The 21,518-nt window shown below is 42.2% G+C and overlaps 1 protein-coding gene across 1 annotated transcript; it reads left to right on the forward strand.

Annotated features, from left to right (window-relative positions):
* Nucleotides 1-1,178: 1,178 nt before the first annotated feature.
* LOC106658551 (zinc finger and BTB domain-containing protein 41-like) lies at nucleotides 1,179-2,454 on the forward strand. The gene is made up of 5 exons (XM_023461537.1): nucleotides 1,179-1,204; nucleotides 1,278-1,383; nucleotides 1,470-1,869; nucleotides 2,110-2,282; nucleotides 2,365-2,454. The coding sequence occupies exons 1-5, from the start codon at nucleotides 1,179-1,181 to the stop codon at nucleotides 2,452-2,454; spliced, it is 795 nt and encodes a 264-aa protein (XP_023317305.1).
* The last annotated feature ends 19,064 nt before the right edge of the window (nucleotides 2,455-21,518 follow it).

Raw genomic sequence — 21,518 nt, forward strand, 5'->3', positions numbered from 1 at the left:
TTTATAAAAACCTTATCTATAGGCTTTTAACATCAGTTAATTTTACAGCTACAGGTAAGCACTTCAAGATTGATAAATTTTCAACTCTTCTCCTCTCAGCAGGTATAAATTTGAATTGGTATATGCATTTGCTATGTCCGTGATGATGGCTCGAATATATCTGCGCATATGATAAAAGGGCACAGGTGATTCTTCCACACCCTAACAGCACGCATGTATCTCGTGTATTCATCCTTCAAAACTTGCTGTGCTTCGTGTTTCTGCGTCGCTTGATGTACGAGCCTTTAGAATTTAAAATGCATCAAAACTTCGCACGTATTTTTCATGGGCATGTCCGTTTCTTTTCGCAACTAAGCGATCGGAAATAACAAGAATCAGCCCTATGGGAAAGAGACCCTGATGAATTGCTTAACTATTTGTCAATGCAAACGAGTGAGAATCTGGTATTTTTTTTTATTTTAGTATTTTAAAGATTAAGATTAAGATTTACGACTACCTGGCGCGCGAGTTTATTCTTATATAAAAGTATTGGTGGTCACAATGTATTTTTAAAAATGCACTTTTATTTTGCAAAACTAATATCAAGTCTGCAAAATGCAATTTTCAGCTACCCAATTTTGCTCGGTAAGTGTCCTATACACAATTGTCTAATTTAAATTTTTAACAATTGTCTAATTTAAATAAGAGAAATGTGCAATGTATATGACAAACAGTATAAAAATATAATTTTTTAAATTTATTATCTTCCAACGTGTAAATGTAAAGTAATTAACGAATAAAGGTGTTTCTACCAGGGTTATTCAACACTTAATCGTTCATTCATTTGAACACTTAACAAACGTAATTACAAATTATTAATATTGATACAAATTATAAATTTTCATTTTCGGTGTAGTGACATGCGAGCGCCTCTGTGTATCGCAGTACATTACTACTTATCAGTTGACCGTGGAGGGGGAAGGCAAGAAACTATCACAGGATCACCTCGTTACTAAGCTAAGTAGTAGTGTAGTGCGAACAGCCGCTAACAAAGAGCTTAATTCCTGCAGTAAGTAAGTGTTTACAAATCGTTAAAATCGAGGCACAGTGTTGGTTACTTAAAATATGTATATAACCTCAAAAATTATTTTGGTGTGTTTTGTAAAAATTTAGAGTCAATACCTATAATTAAGCGAGCAATGGATGCAAAACAGGATACAGTTAGGTAATACTTTTTTTGTTTATGCCATGTTTTTTCAAACGATTGGTTCATCAAATTTGATTATTCTTTTCTTTAGGATAAAAAAAGAACCTAATGATAGTTGGTCAGATGTAGACAACGAAGATAATTTTGATTCAGTGGACTCGTTCAAAACCGAAAAATTTCCGTTTTATAAATTAGCAGTGAGTTTAATTTAATTTAATTTAATTTAATTCAAATTATATTTTGTTTTTCTATCATGAAAAATATTACATTGTTTACATTTTAGGCCAACAAGATAAAGGAAGGTACGTCTAAATACGAAAAATCAGATGAAAAAATATTTATAGATTTTGAGTGTAAAGATGTGAAACCTGAAACGAGGTCTTCATCGACCACCATCTGCAAATCTGAGGATAAAAATGACTTACCTATTGTGAAAATAGAAAACCAAATTCAGACAAATTACTTAAATGAAAAAAAGGTCATAATTTTAATTAAAAAAGGATTTAATTACGATAACAACTATCGATTTCAAGAAATTGATCAATTGAAGCTTGATGAATCCGATAAAGTAAAAATATTTAAAAAAAGAACTGAAACTAAATTATCTTTGTGCAGAAAAATTTATAAAGGAAAAGTGAGTCTACAAGCACATATTGATACAACACATAAGAACATTAGACCACGTGAGTGTGAGATTTGTCACAAATCATTTCCCTACCAACAAGACCGCAAAAGTCACGTAAATGTTGTTCATGATCGTATCAAACCCTTCGATTGTGATATTTGTCACAAATCATTTGGATACAAGAATCACCTCAAAACTCACATTGATATAGTACATAATCGAAGCAAACCCGTTGAGTGTGGAATTTGTCACAAATCATTTGGATACAAGAATCACCTCAAAACTCACATTGATATAGTACATAATCGAAGCAAACCCGTTGAGTGTGGAATTTGTCACAAATCATTTGGATACCGGAACACACTCAAGAGCCACAAATTAATAGCTCATAATCTTGGCATTCCTATCAAATGTGAAATTTGTCACAAATCATTTAGAGTAAAACAGAACCTCAAAAATCATATTGATACAGTACATAATCGAAGCAAACCTTTTCAGTGTAAAATTTGTTATAAAGCATTTGGACAAAAAGTTCACCTTAACACTCACATAGATACAGTTCATGATCGCAGCAAATCTTTTCAGTGTGAAATTTGCCATAAATCATTTGGATATCAGAATGAACTCAAAAGCCACAAATTAATAGCTCATAATCTTGGCATTCCTATCAAATGTGAAATTTGTCACAAATCATTTGTATACCAGAGCCAACTCAAATCTCACATTACTACAGTGCATGATCAGATCAAGCCCTTTCAATGTGACATTTGTCAAAAATCATTTGGAGAAAAGGGTTCCCTCAAAAGACACATAAATACAGTACACATTCGAAATAAACCCTTCGAATGTAAGATTTGTCAAAAGTCATATGGGCGTAAGGATACTCTCAAATTTCACATAAAGACAGTACATAATAGAAGGAAACCCTTCGAATGTGACATTTGTCACAAATCATTTGGATACCAAAGTTATCTTAAATCTCACATAAACTTAGAGCATGATTGTGGTAAGTTCTAGGAGCGCAAAATTTGTCCCGAGACATTCTACGAAATTTTAGGAAATCTTTCACCCAATAACCATTCAATTTTCCAAAGAAAAATAAAGTATTTTAAACAGTTATTGATTTTGTTGTGATTGTGAAAAATTTTCATCTTTTTTACATTAACTATAAAGTATAAACAATATTTCTCAAATTCTTTAACATCAGTATACCATTAAAAACTCCTTGCCTTGATCCCCACAACTGATTCTGTATATACACGCGCAGCACTAGCAAAAGTAAGTAAACTGACGCGCAAAATATTAATGTATGTCTATACATGGATAAATGTATGCGTAATTATTTTTTACTTTTGTAATAAATTAAAATATATGTCTTTATTTAAATATAGTTGGGTATCAAACCTTTCAATTTTTTTACCTTAAACCTTAATTTTTTTTGGATTTTAAATTACTTCCAGATTCAAAGCTCAGGGACTTTTCAAAAAAATAGTCAGAAACAAGCACGTAGATCAAAAATATGCCTCGTAAAAGGTGCACAAGCATAAAACTGGCGTGTAATGTAACTCGTTTTCTTAAGCAGCAGTGAAAATACTCCGAGAAAAACGATGAGCACCCGTGCAATTATGACTCGAATAAACACTCTCATGGCGTATTCTGTAGTAGCTCGTATTATTCACCTTGGAATGCTCATAATGCTACTCTCATTGGGCGTATCGCACGCATGCTTATGATTTTCGTGCCACTGCGTATATTTACCTATTTCTTCAATCATCTTACATACACACACTTTCGTGTGTATACTCTGTCTCTATTACAGCACAAATTGAATTTGTATATGAGATGTTTAATCGCTCCGGTGCTCGGCGGTCGATTCTCTCTTTCTCTCTCTCTCTTTTTCTTCCTCGGTGTGTATTTATAGATAATTGTTTGTACTTGTTTGAGTGTATTTGTGATACCAGAGCCTCGACGCGTGCACTAAAACAGGCTTATTATCGTCGTTGTTTTTTCCAGCAATTATATTTGGCATTCGGAGCATTGCGTCAGAGTACCCGCAATCAGACCATAAAAAATCCTATCTTGTAAATTGCACTTTTCTCGACGCGATAGTAAACCTCACGCGTTTACGCGTAAATTAATCGCCTCGCGCGCAGTAACAAAACTTTTGCCTGCCTTGAGCTTTATTAGTATTTTCCCTGGCGCGTCTCTCCTTTTTTTTCGCATATAAATAAGACTTCAAGTGCACGTTCTGGGTGGTAATAGGCATATAATATCTCCCTTTGGCTCGCCGCAAATTTATATACCCAGACGTCTATAATCGTGCCTTATCTGTTGCTGCGCGCGCGGTGCCGTTATTCACGGAGCGCATCAATTCGACTCCTAGGAACGTTTATAGGTGCGAACGGCGTTAAAATTTTTGGTACACATATATCGATTTTAACGCACAAATTTTTCCGAATCCGTTTGACTGATAATAATTGCCGAGGCAAAACAGGCTTTCAATTACCGTGATTTACTGCTTTATAAACTAAGCAGCAGCAGCAGCAGCAGCAGCAGCAGCCATACAAACACAACGGGACTATTAAATTTCGAGCTCGGAGGGATTTTTTTCTTCGTCCCAGCCGAATGCTGTTTTATGGTAAACTCGATTAACTCGTTCGCGGCGGTGGCGGTGTCCGAACGCTGCTGCAGCCGTATAAGTAGACAATGTCCGCGGAAAGCCACTGCAGTTAGAGAGAACACGATTGTAAATTTTAGCTCGGCAACGCCAGCAGCTTTATCGCCTCGTGGCTAGAGCTGCCTGTTGCACTGCTGCTGCCTCTTTGCAGAGCGTTCGGAAGTCCATTGAATTTTGCGTTGATGAAAATAAGGAACTTAATTTCGTTCGACTTCAAATACTATAAATTTCTCTTCTAAACGATACAATAAGATATTCGTGGAGCGAAAAAAGCTACGGGGTACACACTAGCTCGAGATCGGGCAATTAACATTGGGCTATAACTTTCACCACTCGTTTAAATGTCCGTGATGAATATCCCGAGCTGCAATCAAGTGCAGCTCGCGGATATACTTTTTTTATGACTTCAACCCCGGACTTTATCTTCCTCGGAAAAGCTTTCATAATGGCATAGCGCCACATGTGCATATGTAAAGATGGTGAAATCTATCCCAGCCACGAGGCATCGAATGGACCCATGCGCACCTCTCGTTTACCTTGAAATTGCAGCTACTGCATGCAGCTATGGGTTTATAATGGCGCTACGCGCGGGCATTAAGGCGATTTTCTCTCTCTCTCTCTCTCTCTCTCTCTCCCTGCCGAGCTGTGGAAATTTACTTATTTATGCTCGCCGGTGCGGCCCGTGTGCGGTGATCGCATGGCACCGAAAATTACACCCCCGCAGAAAAATAGGACTCTCGTAATGAGGCGCGTATGTGTACATTAATATGAGGCACGCGTTCGCGCGAGAGACCCTTGATTGTCATGGTACTGTGTGCATACGGTACGTGGAGATAGTCTCGCTTCCGAGGCGAAGGCCAGCTCCTCTTGCGGCTAGTGCATCTGCACACCTACGTAGAAAGCATTTAGAAATTTTCGGATGCTTTGTTTATTTACAAACGGTGTCAAGCCGCGAAACACTCGATGCTCGAGTAGTTTACTCGAAAATTATGCCGGCACCCGAGCTCTTGATGTCTCTCGTTTTCTCGCCGCGGCGCGCGAAAACTTCCAGGTACAAAATTCAACGGATTTTCTCAAAACTCGATCAAGTGTTGAGTCGAACACGTGTACTCTCGAGTTCATTCAGATGGAGTCTTTATACCGTTTTTGTATTTACGGTGTCTTACGCTGGAATTATGCGATGATGATGTTGCGCTAGATACTCCATTATAACAGCCAAGGGAGTTGTCCGTTCTTCCGCCGACACGAGAGCTGCTGCCTCGGCGATCATAATTCAAATCGCTGATGGAACTTTTAATAATGGTGGCATGATATAGTCATATAAATTGTTTAAAATGAGATACGTAATATATGCACACATCCATAATTCTTTCAACGCTTTATAACACACAAATCCATAATCTAACATTGCCGCGCGACTGTAATATACCAAAGATATTACGTACGTTCGATATTTATACCAACAATTCGCTCGCGAGCAAATAATAAAAGCACCGCACACGGCACACACACACACACAAACATATATATATATTAAATCCTTGAAAGTTTACATCTATACCGTATATTCTAGATTTTTTTTCCGAAACTCGCTGCAAGTCTCCTCAAGAGCCCATTGTTCGACTCTCTCTCTCGGCTCATACATGGGCTCCGCGTAGTTCCTTCGCGCACGTATATCCTTTCGCAATTTTCCATTGCGTGATAAATCGCTGTTATCTATATGAAAGAGCGCGAGTCGAGTAAAATATGCATAATTTTACGATATATCCTCGTGTTGATACAAATTCTTACCCAGTTTTCATGTGCATGCTCTCGTAGTAGTAGTAGTAGTATCTGTGTATATAGGGGAAACGATTTTTACTTAATCGTCGCGGCGCTCGAACGAGTCGCGACAGTCGCACTCTGGTGCATGCGCTACTACGCGACGACTTAAGTGGCAATGGCAGACGTGTTAGACAGGTAATTAAAAGAGACAGAGACGGTGCGACGTATCGATTGACGATAGATCGATTGTAACTTTTATCTCTCTCTCTCTCTCGCTCTTTCTCTCGACTGTGTCTGCATATATACGTATACACATACGAGCACAGCTCTCGATTGATCATGATGACCCCACGGCCCGTGAGTATACGTGCGCGCGCGCGAGAGAGTGTGTTCGTGTTGCGCAAGTATATATGCAGCTCTATAACAGCAAAAAGACAATCTGTTGACACGATCGCCGATTCGAAGAATATCTCGAGAGATCAAGAGTTCTCTCTCTCTCTCTCGGTGCCCGTCGTGTGACATTTTTTTTCTCTTCATTTCACTCCGCAGTGGCAGTATCGATAAATTATATGTATAATCCCAGCGAGGCGTGTCCTTCAAATGGATACGCTCGCGGTTGCAGCTCTTCGACGTGTTTCCTGCATTTTTCGAAACTCTAGGAGGCTGGTATCGAACTTTCCGTCCTATACCATTTCGTCACGCCTCACGGCGAGTTTTTTTTGCTGCTGCTGCTGCTGCAGCTTCTCGGTCACGTACGTGTGTGTAGTAGCTAGGCTTTCCAACGAGAAGAGCGGTGGCCATATGTATATGAATTTCACGATTTTACTCGAACGCAAAAAAAATGGTTAACTAAGCGGGAGTAGCAGCAGAAACACAACAACGGCAGACATAGCCAAGTTGACACACATTGTGTATATGCTATACCGTTGCATTTATAAAGGGAAAATATACTTCCACGACAACGACGGCAGCAGCTTTCACTCTTTCTCGAATTAATGATAAGCACAATGCGGTGCGGTGCAGCTGTGCACATTGCGCATATAGAAAATCAGCCCTCGCCGTAATTACATTGACGGTTCGAGTCGTGCGAATGTTTCCGAGGCGAAACCGATTCCGACGCTTCTGACATATATCGCGTGCTGCTGGCGCTGCTGCTGTGCACCCACAGCCCAACAAGGGTGTCGACGCCGATCTAATTAATTAAAAATTCTCCATGCGCTCGTTTAAATAGATGTTAATGTCGTGATTTTTTTTTCATTTTCGACTCTCGAGAGCGAGAGAGACTTTAATTTGAATTTTTAATGGCGAAAAACCTGTGTGCACTGCTGCTGTGTACGATCGCTACGACGACGACGACTACGTGTTACGTATAACACCGCTCCGCAGGGTCGTGGCTGCTGCACCTTGCCTGTAATATTGACAGCAAAATTTTCTCGCACCGAGCAATTCGCGCGACCCGATGTTCTTTTCTGTGCAGTCTCTCGCGGTTATATCGGTGAGAATGGAAATTTATCTTCGAACTCGCGAGCTTATAATTAGTCTCTCGCTCATGATATCCCAAAATTACATTATTTTTTGGGCCGAATATCAGCCGAATTAATGGACTTCGTGACGAGGATCGCGGGAGCGCCTCGATAACATCTCACGTTTGCTCGTTCAATTAAAACTATGTAGCTTATTAATATTGTCCACTGTGGTGCCGGTGACATAATAAATGCATCATCGAAGCCGCGCGGCGATGAATATCTAATCGTGGTAAAATTTCTCTCACGTGGCGCGCACAGAGCATACATAGGCTATACGGAGCGCGGCGCATTTACAAGTAGCCGGAAGAGTCACACGCGGCGCAGGCGGCGGCGATATAGGTACGGCGAGTTCCGCGATCGCAAGTGTATAATATATAAGTTGCATTACAGCATCCTCACGCAACGGCCGCCGCAGCATGTGCTTTATATATATAGAGTATAATGCCATTTATACCTTTGCCTTTCTCACATACACGCAGCAGCAGCAGCTCCATACATAACACACACACACACACACTAAGAGGCGTATAGCGGTGCATATATAGGTACGCGCACTACGGCTATCATCGCGTAGCATAGAGAGAGAGGAGAAAATAATGCGACAATTTTGCGCACCGCGGCCTAGCTTGTTTATGCTCTCCGCTTCTGCTGTTTAACATAAATACACACATACACACACGAGCCGCGGTGCGCAACGAGTCGACTCTTTCCCACTAGATCGAGCGTGTTAATGCGCGGGTTTTCTTTTAATCTTCTTTTTTTCTTTCTTCTGATCGAATTACCATCATCGATCATAATTTTATCGAAAAGGGTAGCGGTCGGTAGCGAAGTCGAATGGAAAAAAGGCGGAATGCGTAGGTACATATACGCGGCGCGGAATTCTTAACATTGGAAATAAAACAATGAGCCTCTTTCCTTACACCGTGGCATTCTTTCACACTTGTGCGCGCGGGCATTCTATGTATATATACCTTTGTTTTCTACTTTCTTGGTGCGAAAGAAAAATATCTAAATGGCGCATTAATTCTGAAAAGGAGCTCTCGCTAACAGGTACATCGTCATCGGCTGCGGTTATTAAATGGTTCTATTCACACCAATGATGCATCGAAGTCATTCATCGCCGACTTTTATAGTGGTTAGCAGGTGCCGCCGCGGCTACGATGAATTGAAAATCCCTATTCATTACGAGAAGTCTTGGTCGAGCGAGCGATCTCTCTCTCCTAATCTTGTTTAGATAATGCCACTTACACGAAAATATGAAAACTGATCGCTCAATCGTGGGATCGAGTTAATCAAATTAAAAACAGGTTGTTTTTTTAATTAACGAAAGAAAAGAGGAAAGGCTCATATACGCGCAAGAGAAACTATTCGAAAAATTCGTGAGCGCGCGGGGCAAGGTGAGAGTATACAACAAAAAAATCGCTCGTTATATACTCTTCTGCAGCGGAGCCGAGCTTCGCAGTACGAGGAAGAAAAAAAATATGGTTGAAGAAATGATATCTCGGCTCGGTGGTTAATCTCTTAACGCCTTTCTCGTTTCTTTAAACCGCAGCACTTTGGTAGCTGTGAGCGCCCGAGAGAGAGAGAGAGAGAGCTACTATATAGCAGCAGAGCCACGTGGGCGTGTGTGTGCGCGCACTGCATAACGAACGCAACCATCAAGTCCAATTTCATACGTATATATAAGGGTGTGAGCGGAGCGGAGCACGGCTTATTCTCTCCCGCGTGTGCATCATCGTTAACGGGCTCACTTTAAAACATCAACGTCTTCTCCGAAATAAATAAAAGAATACGAGGCTGGCCGCGCGCCTTTTATACTACTGATGAGCCCGAGCGATATATATTCGCGTATGTATGCACGCGCGCTCGTTTCGCAGGTGTTTAATGATAGACACAATTTATAAATATATGTGCACACGAGTGTCCGTGTGTACGCTTACGCGAACGCGAGCCCGGCGAGTTATTCTTTGAAAAAAGTGAATGCGCGCGGCTCGTCCCTGTCTCGTTTTGCTTTATTTCTTATCAGCAGACGAGATTTTTTTTGCCCTTATATGCACCACGCTATAAGAGCTTAAAGTCGCTGGCACAACAATCGTGATGCAGCTATAACGAACAGACGGGAGGGCAATCTTTTGATTTTACGTAATGTCCGATAAGCAATCGACGAAAATATGATAAAAGCTTCGAGTAAGTACGTGTGTGTGTGCGCGCTCCCGAGTATCGGAGGCTGCTGCTGCGCTTGAAATTTTATTCGTCTATAACGAGAGTTCATCGCGATTGTAGAAAGTTTCGGGGCGAAAATAATGTTGAAAAAGAAAAAAAAACTAGCGACGGGGAGAAAAACGAATAGCCGGCTCCGTTCCATTAGAAAGCAATGTCTCAAGCTCACGTGTATGTGTAGAGTCACACAGCATCGACGAGAAGAGCTAAGATCGTGCACCTTATCAACGATAAATCGAAAACGGCTCATTGGGAAAGAGGATAGGCCGCGCGCAGCTACAATAGCTACAAGCTCAACTTTGTAACTCTGTATTTGGTCATTTTGGCTGGCTACGGCTAGCTGCGTACAAGGCAAAATTATAAAGGCATCGGGAACAAAAGGCCCAGGTAAAAATTAACCAACAAGATGCATCGCGTTAATGAGGGTCAAGGTTAGCGCCGAAGCGTGCATTTCTCAGCTAGCGCCAGTGCAATTTTCTTCCTCTTTTTCTTTTAATGGTACATCGTTTTCTCTCTCTCTCTTCTGCTTTCGAGGCTTCGTAATTAAATACAAATTCGAAATCATAATTCGTGGTTAAAAAGCTCTGTCGCATCCTAGAAGCTGCACTGCTAGGCTACACAGGTTTACTGCTTACGAGAGAGAATGGAAGTGCATACTTTTCCCATAGCGCGTGCGATCCCACATTGCATCCTTTGGCTCTGCTCCCTCGCTATGGCTTGCTTGTGCCGAGCTACGCACATGCAGACACACACACACACACACACACACACACACACACACACACACACACACTTACGAGGCAATAGTTTAAAGTCCTCTCTTTAAAACAAAAAAAAAAATTTCAACACACTGAAAGCGACGCGCTTCATATAACGAGTGCTCGAAACAATGGTCGCGTCGCGCAGTCGTGTGGCGCAGATATCATGAGAGGCGCGTGTAACGTATAGTACAAGATCGGCAAACTCATAGCGGCAAAGAGAACGAGAGAACGAGCGAGAGAGATAGGCCACATTATGTGCCGCGTGCGGGCGCGCGCGCTTATACGAGAGAGCGACATTACGACAAAGATTCATAATACAAATGATATATGTGCAATCACAGAAAAATATTTGCATTGAAGCTCGCCGCGTTTTTGACGGATATTTTACATGCGCGCAGGTACAAACACCTTGCCTGAAGAATGAGTCAAATGGCGCACGACTGAGCGTTATACCCATTTCACTTAATATCGTAAAGTTGAATCATTAAAAAAAATTAACTTTATAAAAAGAGTGTTAATTATACTGTATATAATAATCGACTTTGAATCTTTAACAATTGCTACAAAGAAAAACTGACGCATTTTGAATATTCCGAGTGCTCTTAAATTATTACCTCGGCCAGACAATTAGTTGCGGTACAAACGAGCGATCCACTTATTTTCCCGATAAGCCATTAAAAAAATAATACTTTTTGCCTTCGATGCAAACATAAAATACACTCGTTCGACAACAACAGCAACAACTAGATACATACAGTATTTATAAGTCGTTCGATCGCCTGTACCCAACTCCCCCGCAAATCCAGAGCGCTTATAAATACGTGACTTGAGGGATGTACGATTTCATCTGTTTTCTGTACAAGTGTGTGTGTGTGTGTGTGTGTGTGTGTGTATGTGTAGCGTTTTTTTTCTTCTTTGCCGACTCTTGCGCGCGAAGTGCCGAACCTGTTTGTTTCTCCGCAAACCTAAGCGTCTCTACATACATGCACCTACTATCGTCTCAGATTTCCTTCGTTAAGAAGGTCGAATTCCTGCTCTCGTTGCGTCGTTTTATTCCTTTTTTATTATTTGCGAAATAATTTTTTTTTCTTCCTCTCTTTCTCTCTTCCTTCTCTCAACTCGTGCAACAAAACAAATCGAGCGTGTTTATGCACGGGACTCTCGAGCGCTGTATAACGAAGTGAAAAGGTCATTCGTACAGCGGGCTTATACATACATAAGCAGCAGCAGCAGCAGCAGCACGCGTGCGGCCTAGAGAGTCAAGGAAAATCTCCAGCTCGGGCTTTTATACATTATTATACATATTCAAGCAAGGAAGCAGCACATCGCATTAAAACAATGGACCTAACGACGATCTTCGTCGTAGTCGTCGTCGTCGTCGTCGTCGTCGTCGTCGTTGCCGGGTGCGGTCACCCTCTTTCCAGCCAGAGCAGCAGCAACAGTTCATCCATGATTTTTATCATCCATTTAAGTACATTTTCGTTGTGCTTATAATACCACATACGAAACTGCGCACTTGCATACGACCGAAAAATTCCTAAACAATTCCCATGTGTTGCTGCGCGTCATTCCTCTCACGCTTTATAGATAGCAAATTAAAAGTTCAGATAAGCGCGGGCACATATATATATAGCGCGCGGGCGAAGCTTGTTAGAGAACTTCTACTAAGTTTTAAGGCGAAACCGATAAGCTGCATATATGGAGCTGCTGTGTACGCTCGGTCTCGCGCGCGCTGTTATAAGCCGCAGCTACCGCTAGCCATACACCTGCATTCGGTCGCTCTTTTTCGACCTTTTTTCCCCCCTCATTTTTTGCAGCTCGCTTTTAAATCTTTTCGTTGCTTTTCTCCTCCTGTGTGCCTCGGTCGCGATGTTTTTGCCATTGTTCGCGCTCGCTGTGCCTCTCGTCAAGCTTGTTCACCAGCTCCAGAAAGAGAGAGAGAGAGAGAAAAGAAAGAGAAAAGAGGGAAAAAGAAGTGCAGCGCGCAGGACGACACGATTGTCGAGCAGAGATAAAGTGAGAGAAGAAGGTGGTAGCTATGGCGCGCGTTTTTGTATGCGCGCTCGCTGCATGGGCTCGATCCTTCTCGCGCTGCATTTTATCTTTTTCGTTTCTCTACACACACACACGCACACACTCACGAGATCGCGCGTATATGACCTCTTTTTGCCAAACTTGCTACACATAAACGTATAATGTGTACGCAGAAGCTCGAGGTTTCGCGCACGAGGCTCATTGTGCGGTGCTCCGCACGCGCAGTTACTTTATGAGCGCCCATTTAGGCTTATGATATTTTTGTCAATTTTCAACTACGTTATACATATCAACGTGTGGTGCACAGAAACGGTACCGTCCCAGCTCGTGTGCTTTGGGCTCTAGGCCGTAGGCACACTCGTGCTCACGCAGATCGGCGGTATCGCGTACTGATCCCGTACTTTATACCTGTACACTTTATACCTCGCATCTTGTCGCGCTGATTCGCTACGCATGTTATAATACGTATCGATTCGCGGCAGCTCGTTCTTGATTTTTCGTCCCACCCGTTCCTTCTTTTTTTTTTCAATCCAGCGACTTTCTTGATCTGTATCGTCAAGTGGCCGAGCTTAAAGGATTGACCGAGAAGAGCAGCCGTGAATAATTGTAGCTTGCGCTTCAGGAGTATTATCGAAAAAGCCGCGCGAGGATTTCGTCTCCTCTTTTTCTCTGCTCGCGACTGGAAAAATGATTTATAGTTTTGGTTCATTTGCGGGCTGCATATTTAATTTAAAATTGTCATGTAAAATTGATTGATCGAAGGCTTCGTAATAAAACAGGATTAAATGTCAAAGCTACACCTAAACGCATAAGGAGATACTGAAACTAGGCAAAAAAGATTTTTTTCAAACTCATTTTTTGAGATTCACGTAGCTTCTTAGACTAGAAATATGAAATGGAAAACATTTAATTTTTTTAGGGATTCGTCATTTTAAAGAAAAGTACTATGTGGAATTCAAAATAAAAACTCCCAGTAGAAATTTTCAGCTTATAATAATGGTCTAATGACCAACAAATAACCATTAAGAATGTTTTGAAAAACATTTCTATTTCGTTACATTATACATTGCTATTGTTTTTCGTTATTTATCTGTGACAATTATTTTTTTACCAATTTCATGAGCATTTTAAATGATCAAATAATAACAATTTTGAAACATTAAATACGATAATACCAATTTTAACCACTAGATGGCGAATACTTGTATCTGTGAATCTGCAAGTGGCAAAGTAAGAATAATTGTATAAGTCAAAGCACGTTGTTACTTATATACGATCGGTCTTCAATACTTCTTCAATAGTCAAAAGTTAGCCATAATATATTGATCATTTTTACTGCGGTTATGAAGCACAAATAAGAGATTAGTTGACGTGTAATTAAAGTCGATTAAATTATGTTGACACGATGTTCAAGACGTGCATAAAATATTTTGATCAATGATGAAATCGATTATTTTGCAGTGATTGTTATTTTTAATTAATTATGTTAGAAATTGAAGGTGCATGAAATGTAATACTTTCTTGTTTTAAAACAACCTAAACAATCTTCATTAGAATTTCTACTACTTCAAGTCAAGCCTTACATGTTTATACTTCGGATCAGGTGTATCTTTTGTAACAAATTATTTGGAAACGTGATAAAATAAAATTGTTTGAATTCCAATAATAAATCTCAGAATCTGTATGAAAGATTCTATTAAATCGAGTCCTTAAATAAACATGGAACTTCATCTATTTGGCAGAACTAAAAAAAAGGCCAAACAGTGAAAGTGTTAGGAAATCTCATATCAGCGTGACTATTACGTTATTTGTCGAGCCGCATGCCCTCGACGTATATACGAGCACACCAGCGTTTTCCATTGGCAATTCAAACATTAAAATTAAAAAAAGTCGTGTGTCGTATTGTCTTTCTCGAGTATATTATATATAAATCTTGTTAACGATGAATCGAGCAATCCTCGCTCGCGCATGGCGAAAGCCTTTAAAAAAAATACTACATATCCATTTTGTAGGCGCACACGCTTATACACACATACACACACACACACACACGAAGCAATGATTTGTTATGCGCCCGTTATCGGGGCTAAAAAAGCCCAAAAGGAGAGGAGTGGGGGGAGGCGAGAGAGAAAGACAGAGTGAAAAGTCCGTGACATGCGTGTCCTCGAGCAATAAAAATATTCTGCCACGTGTGCACCTTCGTGAAGCGAAAATGCAACGAAAAAAAATGAAACTTACTGGTAAGCAAATGGGGAACAAATACACACGCCTTCTATTAAACGAGAGAGAAAGAGATGAAAGGCTTGAGTTACATACGTTTGCGCATGCAGCCATAATGTACGTAGGGGGTTCGCAACCGCGCCGATGCCGTAATCGCTCTCGCGGCGCGCTGCACTTGACTGCTATTACGTGTGTGTATGTATGTAAGCGTGCACAGAGGATGACGGCTTGTAATCTGTATCAGATGAAAAAGATGTAATGTATTTTTTCAACGATTCGCGCGTGTAAGTTGGCCCCCGAGATTGAGGAATGTCGCACGCGCGTGTGTGTACGCGCGCGAATATAAAAAGTACGATGTATTTTACGATGTTTTTTCGAACGAGCCAGATTACACTTTGCTATCAATTTTGCTTATAATCTTAACGCCGAAGGTTAGCGAACGTATAAAAGCTCGAGAGAGAGAGAGAGAGAGAGTACGAGAACGAGAAAAAAGTCTCATAAATAGGCAAAACGACTGTAGGTGCTACGCGCGGGTATGAATATGTGCGAATCTCAAGTACCTTAATAAAATTTATAACAACCTTGCTCGCTTCTTTCTCTCTCTCTCTTCTGTCTCTCTCTTTCTCAAGTGTAAAATAAAAATTTCACAACCCTATACGAGGCACATAATAACCGGATTCCCCTTCGGTGTAAGATACATTCATAACCTATACCTACCAGGACGAAAGAAAAATATTTTACCAGTCAGAGAGAAAGAGAGAGAGAGAGAGAGAGATGAAAACAAGCAACGAGTCTGCGCTGATGCAGTAGCCGAGTTATATAGTTGCTGTACAACATGCACGCCAACGCCGTATTAAAAGAAATCATTTTTTTCGCTCTCTCGCATACGTGTATAGATATGTATGTGTGCGCAACGGTATTCGGAGGCCTCGGCCAAGCTCGTTTTTTGGTGGTGGATGTCTGTGTGTGAGCAGTATGAGTGAGTGAGTACGTACCGGTACTGTGATGAGTCGAGGATGCACCAAAGCGACGAAGGTAAGACAACGTTTTACGGCGTTTAATTAAGAAACTCACTCGCCTGGGACTCGCGAAAAAAATGAATTTCTTCTCTCCCCCTCACTCTCTTTCTCTGCGCACGGTGTCAACCTGCCAAATGTTATGAAAATTTATTCAACCACCGAGCATCTTTCCAATCTTTCTTTTTGTTCTTTTTTTCTTAATTGATTTTCTCAGTTGCTCGCTCGGAAGCAGTTATGCGCACGCCGAGGCTGGAATTGTCGGCAATCATTTGCATTCTCTCGGCGACGAATGGTCCCGATCAGTTTCGACGTACGCGAGCTCGCTCGACGCAGCCTCGTCAACGCGCAACGCTCTAATTGCTTTGCTGCCTTCTTTCTTTTTTCTTTTTTTTTTTCAAATTTTCGGCAATAGCGACAAAGCAGACCTTTTCTTCGTACGCACATATGCAATTACATCGTAAGCTTTTTGGACCCATGAGCTTATCGCGCACACTCATCTTCGAAATTTCACTTATACAATTCAAAGTGGCACAAACTCGTTAATAAAAATAAAAAAAAGAGGAGAGAGAGAGAGAGAGAGAAGAGTTAAAAAGGGGGTCTCATCCCGCATGTACATATATTCAGGTACACGTATATAAGTAATATAATATTACAAACTTAATTATTCGTATACGCGCGCGCGCGGTGCAAACTGCAAACGGCACCCACCGTACATGCATATATACGACGAGCTCGTGCGTATGTACGTGCAATGGGCAACATTTTTTCTCTCAACATTCCATCAAGGCAGAGAGAGAGAGAGAGAGAAAGAAAAAAAGAAGATCGAAAGCAGATACGCGCGAAGAAAACAATTATTTACATGCGCCGCGCGCAGGAGAAGGAAAAAAATTAATTTACTCATTAGGAGCTGATTTCGGTGACGGACGGGCGGATCGCGGCACGGATAACGAGATAACCGGGCGCGCATATAACCGATCGTGCAGCAGCAGCAGCAGCAGCGGCTCTGACGTTATGTATATGCCACCCGCCGCGGGTGAGAATGGGAAAATTAATTCCCGGCCTTAAGTAGATGTACGCTCGAAAATGTGAAGCAAGAAGGAACGTAGTGTCACGTCGCCCAAAGGCCTTCTCTCCACTGCACAGTCGTGTTCGGCATATGTTATAATATATTCAAAATGGAAAAAGGGTTGCGCAGCGCCCGAGCCGTATATAGCTTTGTGTGTGTATGTGTGTGTGTGTGTTACGTCGTAAGACACGGAGAAAAGAAGAGGTGTTAAGTGTAGCCTTAGGTCGAATCGAGCTGCAACTCTCTTATTCTCGATACGTATATATATCTGTGTATGTGTGTGTGCATAAAGTTCGTGAGGTTTTCAAGCACGTGTTAACAAGACTTCATATAAACGTATAGTCGAGCTGGCTCGTTTGGTATTTGATTGCGAGCACCGATACGACGCGGACACGCGCACAAAAAAGCTGCTGCCTGCCTCGGAGAGTAAAGTTTCTCATATACACGCAGGTGGATTTAATTTCAATTTGATACGCGTGTCATTTTGTGTACTCACCGCGGCTGCGTTGTGTGGCTCGCATGCGAGCTGATTGAAAAACATATCGTATCCGTGGCGTTTCAAATGTGTTGTGCACTATACGCGTTATAATACGCGCAGGGATCGCGAAAAAACACTTGCTGAATTTCCAATTATCATGCTCGTCGTCGGTCGTCGTTGATTGAGCTTCGTCGAGACGCTGCCCAACTGCGGCGATGGTGCAACGCACCGCGCGTCGCGGCGTCTGAATTATTTGACACTTTATCGAACGGCGATCCGCCAATGACGTATTCATTACATCGCATGTACGCGTACGTATACCTCGAGCGGGTATCGGTTCATGAAAACAGCGTCACATTAAATTTGCTATTATCTGCGTAATTTATTGTCCTTCGGCCTTTTAATTGAAAATTACTCGGGGTGATAATAATTTTTGGAGCCGAGGAATGCCGAGTGAAGCAGCAGCCGTAGCAGGAGAAAAAAAAAATAAGCCCCAAGAAGAAGAAGAACGTGAAAGCTCGGTGGATGTTTTACGAGGCACTCGCCGATCATACTTACGCGTTATCGAGCGATTTTGCGCTTGGGCGAAAGGCGGTGTTATACGTACGCGTACGACGAGCGTAACAAAGAATTTGCGCATTTTTCGAGTGCGTCGTTTACGCAATACACCACCGCCGCCGCCGCCTGTGCAGCAATGTGCACGCCTCGTTCTCGCCTAAAAGTTATTAAATCACTTATATATTCGTCTACGCGCGCCGCGCACATCTTAATAATAAGCGTGCGACGATCGCAGCGCACGTCTCTTTCGGCTCGATCGTCCAAGCCACGAGTGCAGGTGCTGTGTTTTGCACAAAGCTTTGAATATATTTATAAACGCGCCCGCGCGGTATTCAATAGCCGAAGCCTGCGAGGTTTAATAACGTTTCGCGAGTTCTCTCCGACGCGCACACACACACTTACATGCACGTACTTGCGGAGTACTTTTCACAATACATATCGAGTGAATAATTTAATTACAGGCATCGCGATGCGTGGCTCGCGCGCCACGGCCCGGCTGTTGTTCTCCCGGCTGCGGCAGTGCGCGCGAGAAGATTATTTTCTCCATGAGAAAAGGGACTTTTTCTCATTTTTATCGCGAGCATCATCATTATCATCAAGATACGCGAGGAAAGAGAGAGAGAGAGAGAGACAGACGCGTATCGAATCGTTGAAAAGTGCTCGAGGCTACGTTTCGTGTGTGTGTCTGTGTCTGTGTGAGCGCATCGTTGCATATGCACACGGCACCGGGATATTATCGAATTATCGTTATGATCCGGCTCGAACGCCGTAACAGAACTTTTAGTCGTGGCGCTTCTGATTATTATTTTTCCATCTTCTCTTTCTTTTTCTCTCTTTCTTCTTTTTTTTTCAAGCGAGAAATTCTTTCGACGTCGCGATTATTTTGCGCGGGTGGAAAAAATCGATTCGTTCTGAGAGCTGCCTCGTACGATATCTCTGCAGGGCTCGCTGGCTCGAGAGCTGGGTCAAGGGAAAATACCAAATCGCATTCAATTTATCACTTCGGCAGAGAGTTTATAAATGCGCGCGCGCGCGTACGTAAGTTAAATTCGATGTACGGTATAGAACGTTGCGTCTTTTTCCTCGCTCGTATTAAATTATATTTATATAGAATCGCACTCCTCTTTGTGGGGGCCCCGGAGTCCGGTTCTGCTGTCTTTTTGGCTTTTAAGGTGGTATTTTTTTCTCGCGTCGCGTCCGTATATATACCGATACACATAAGGTGCGGCGCGCAGAGTGTGCGGCTAGTGCACCTGTGTGCAAGAACGAGCCAACTATACATAATACCCAAAGGAAGAGAGCCAGAGAGAGAGAGAGAGAGAGAGAGAGAGAAAGAGAAAAAAGCAGTGAGCCTGTACAGTCAAATAAGAACCCAAATGAGTTGCAGCGCGCGTGGTTTCTTTTTGTCTCGGGCTGCCTTTTGCGACTTTCTGCCTGCTATATGCGCGGGAGTGGCTAATACGCGCCGTATATATACTCCGCAGCACGAGAGAGCGAGAAAGGAAATGCTCTCCGCAGCGCGCGCACAGCCCAGAGATGCGAGAGAGTCCTCGACGTATTATAATTGTGACTTTCGTTTATTATTATTATTATTATTGTTATTATCATTATTGCTATATACATGCTACACGTGTAGTTGGTTTTTTTTAAAGCAAACGAGCTGCTGCTGGCTTTCTTCGACGCATTAAAAAAATGACACGCTCGAATATAGCATACATATACACAAGCGCTTAACGGTTATGCGCTCTTAATATTGTTATTGACGATACGCGAGAAGGTGGCGCAGCAGCAGCAGCAGCATCATATATACGGAAATAAGCATATATTTTTTTATAATATATGGACTCGGGACGAAACTTGCAAATATTAAATCTCTTTATCTGCGCGCATAAGCGAGCTGGCGCACGTGACAATCCGATATCGCGTATCGCGCGCGTCGATTAAGAACTTTTCAAACTTTCTCTATATATATGCACTAGCAGCGCGCCGACTGGCCTGAGTGGCTCTGGCGGCAACGAATACATTATTATACATACGATCTCTTCAACCTGTTCTCTGTTTAGGACACGCACGGGCATTCGTTTGACCCTATACACAGCAAGACCTGACTCACCCGCGCATTTTTTTTTCTTCGTCTTTTTTTTTCGTTTCTCTTTTTTTTTCTTTCTCTCTGTCTCTCTCTCCGAACCATCTCTTCTTTGCATCGTGTCCCTTTTTTCGTCGTCGTCGTCGTCGTCGTCGTTGCTGCAGCCCGCGCGCGCGCGCAAGGATACGTTTCAGCGACTCGGCGCGAATATGTGTGCACCGCTATAATACGGCCTCATATGCGCGCACGGCACAGGTATACACAGGTATAAATGCTCGCGAGAGTGTATATAATACGGACGAGTGAGAAAAGAAGAAGAGTATCTTTGGTATGCCGAAAGATTGAATTTCGGGAAGAAAAGGAGTTTTTAATTTTAAGCGTGCGTATACGCGCGCATTTTTACCGATGATCGCCCTCGCACTCCCGCGCGTACGCGCAGGTACGTATCCATGACGCTCGAGATATACCTTCCCTTTGAGAGACTCCGAAATGCAAGTTGATCTCTATGAGGCAAATTAAAGAGAGAGAGAGAGAGAGAGAGAGAGAGAGAGAGAGAGAGAGAGTGAGGCGAAACAAGTTGAATCATTTACACGCGCAGGTTGAAACCGGATAAAAATACACCATTTTTAGCCAAAAATCTGAGCTAAGCGTCCCGTTACAATACATTACAACTTCAAGCTCGCTCGCTGACGTACGCACCACACGATGTAATCTTCAATCCAGGGTAAAATATCGGATAATTTCTCTTCTCTCCTTTTTCTTCTCTCCCCCAAGCCCTTTTTGATGTATACTTCGGGCTCGATAAATTCGCGCCTCGTGTGTCCTGCGCGCGATCGTGTTGTCTTAGAGTGGATATTATTGCCCCCACGTGCACATCGCACACACACCAACTCGTTGTTTATTACGCCTGGTACCCGTGAAGTTCCTTCATTTATTTTCCTGATTTTTTTCTTTTGCAACTCTCTTCGAGTGCCCCTTTACAGTTATAACTGAAGTTTAATGTGTCCGATCTTCATTGATATTTTTCAATCGAAGTTCCTTCCCGAACGCAAACTTCTTTTTTTTTCCTACATAATGCATGAAACGTTGCTCTCGTACGGCCTAACCCGATTCGCCACGAGCAATTTTTCATTATTTTCAGCTCGTGGAAAAAATCGAAAAAAGGAGGTGCCTTTTTTCAGCTGGGATACATCAGAGCCGAGAGGAGCTTCCCGTTATATCAATGCTCTTACATGCAGCTAGCCGAGCAGCAACAGCAACGGCAGTGCATTATAATACGCGATATATGTCGTCCGCAC

Source organism: Trichogramma pretiosum, unplaced genomic scaffold (assembly GCF_000599845.2).
Source record: "Trichogramma pretiosum strain Unisexual culture from Peru unplaced genomic scaffold, Tpre_2.0 scaffold2, whole genome shotgun sequence".
Taxonomy (NCBI): domain Eukaryota; kingdom Metazoa; phylum Arthropoda; class Insecta; order Hymenoptera; family Trichogrammatidae; genus Trichogramma; species Trichogramma pretiosum.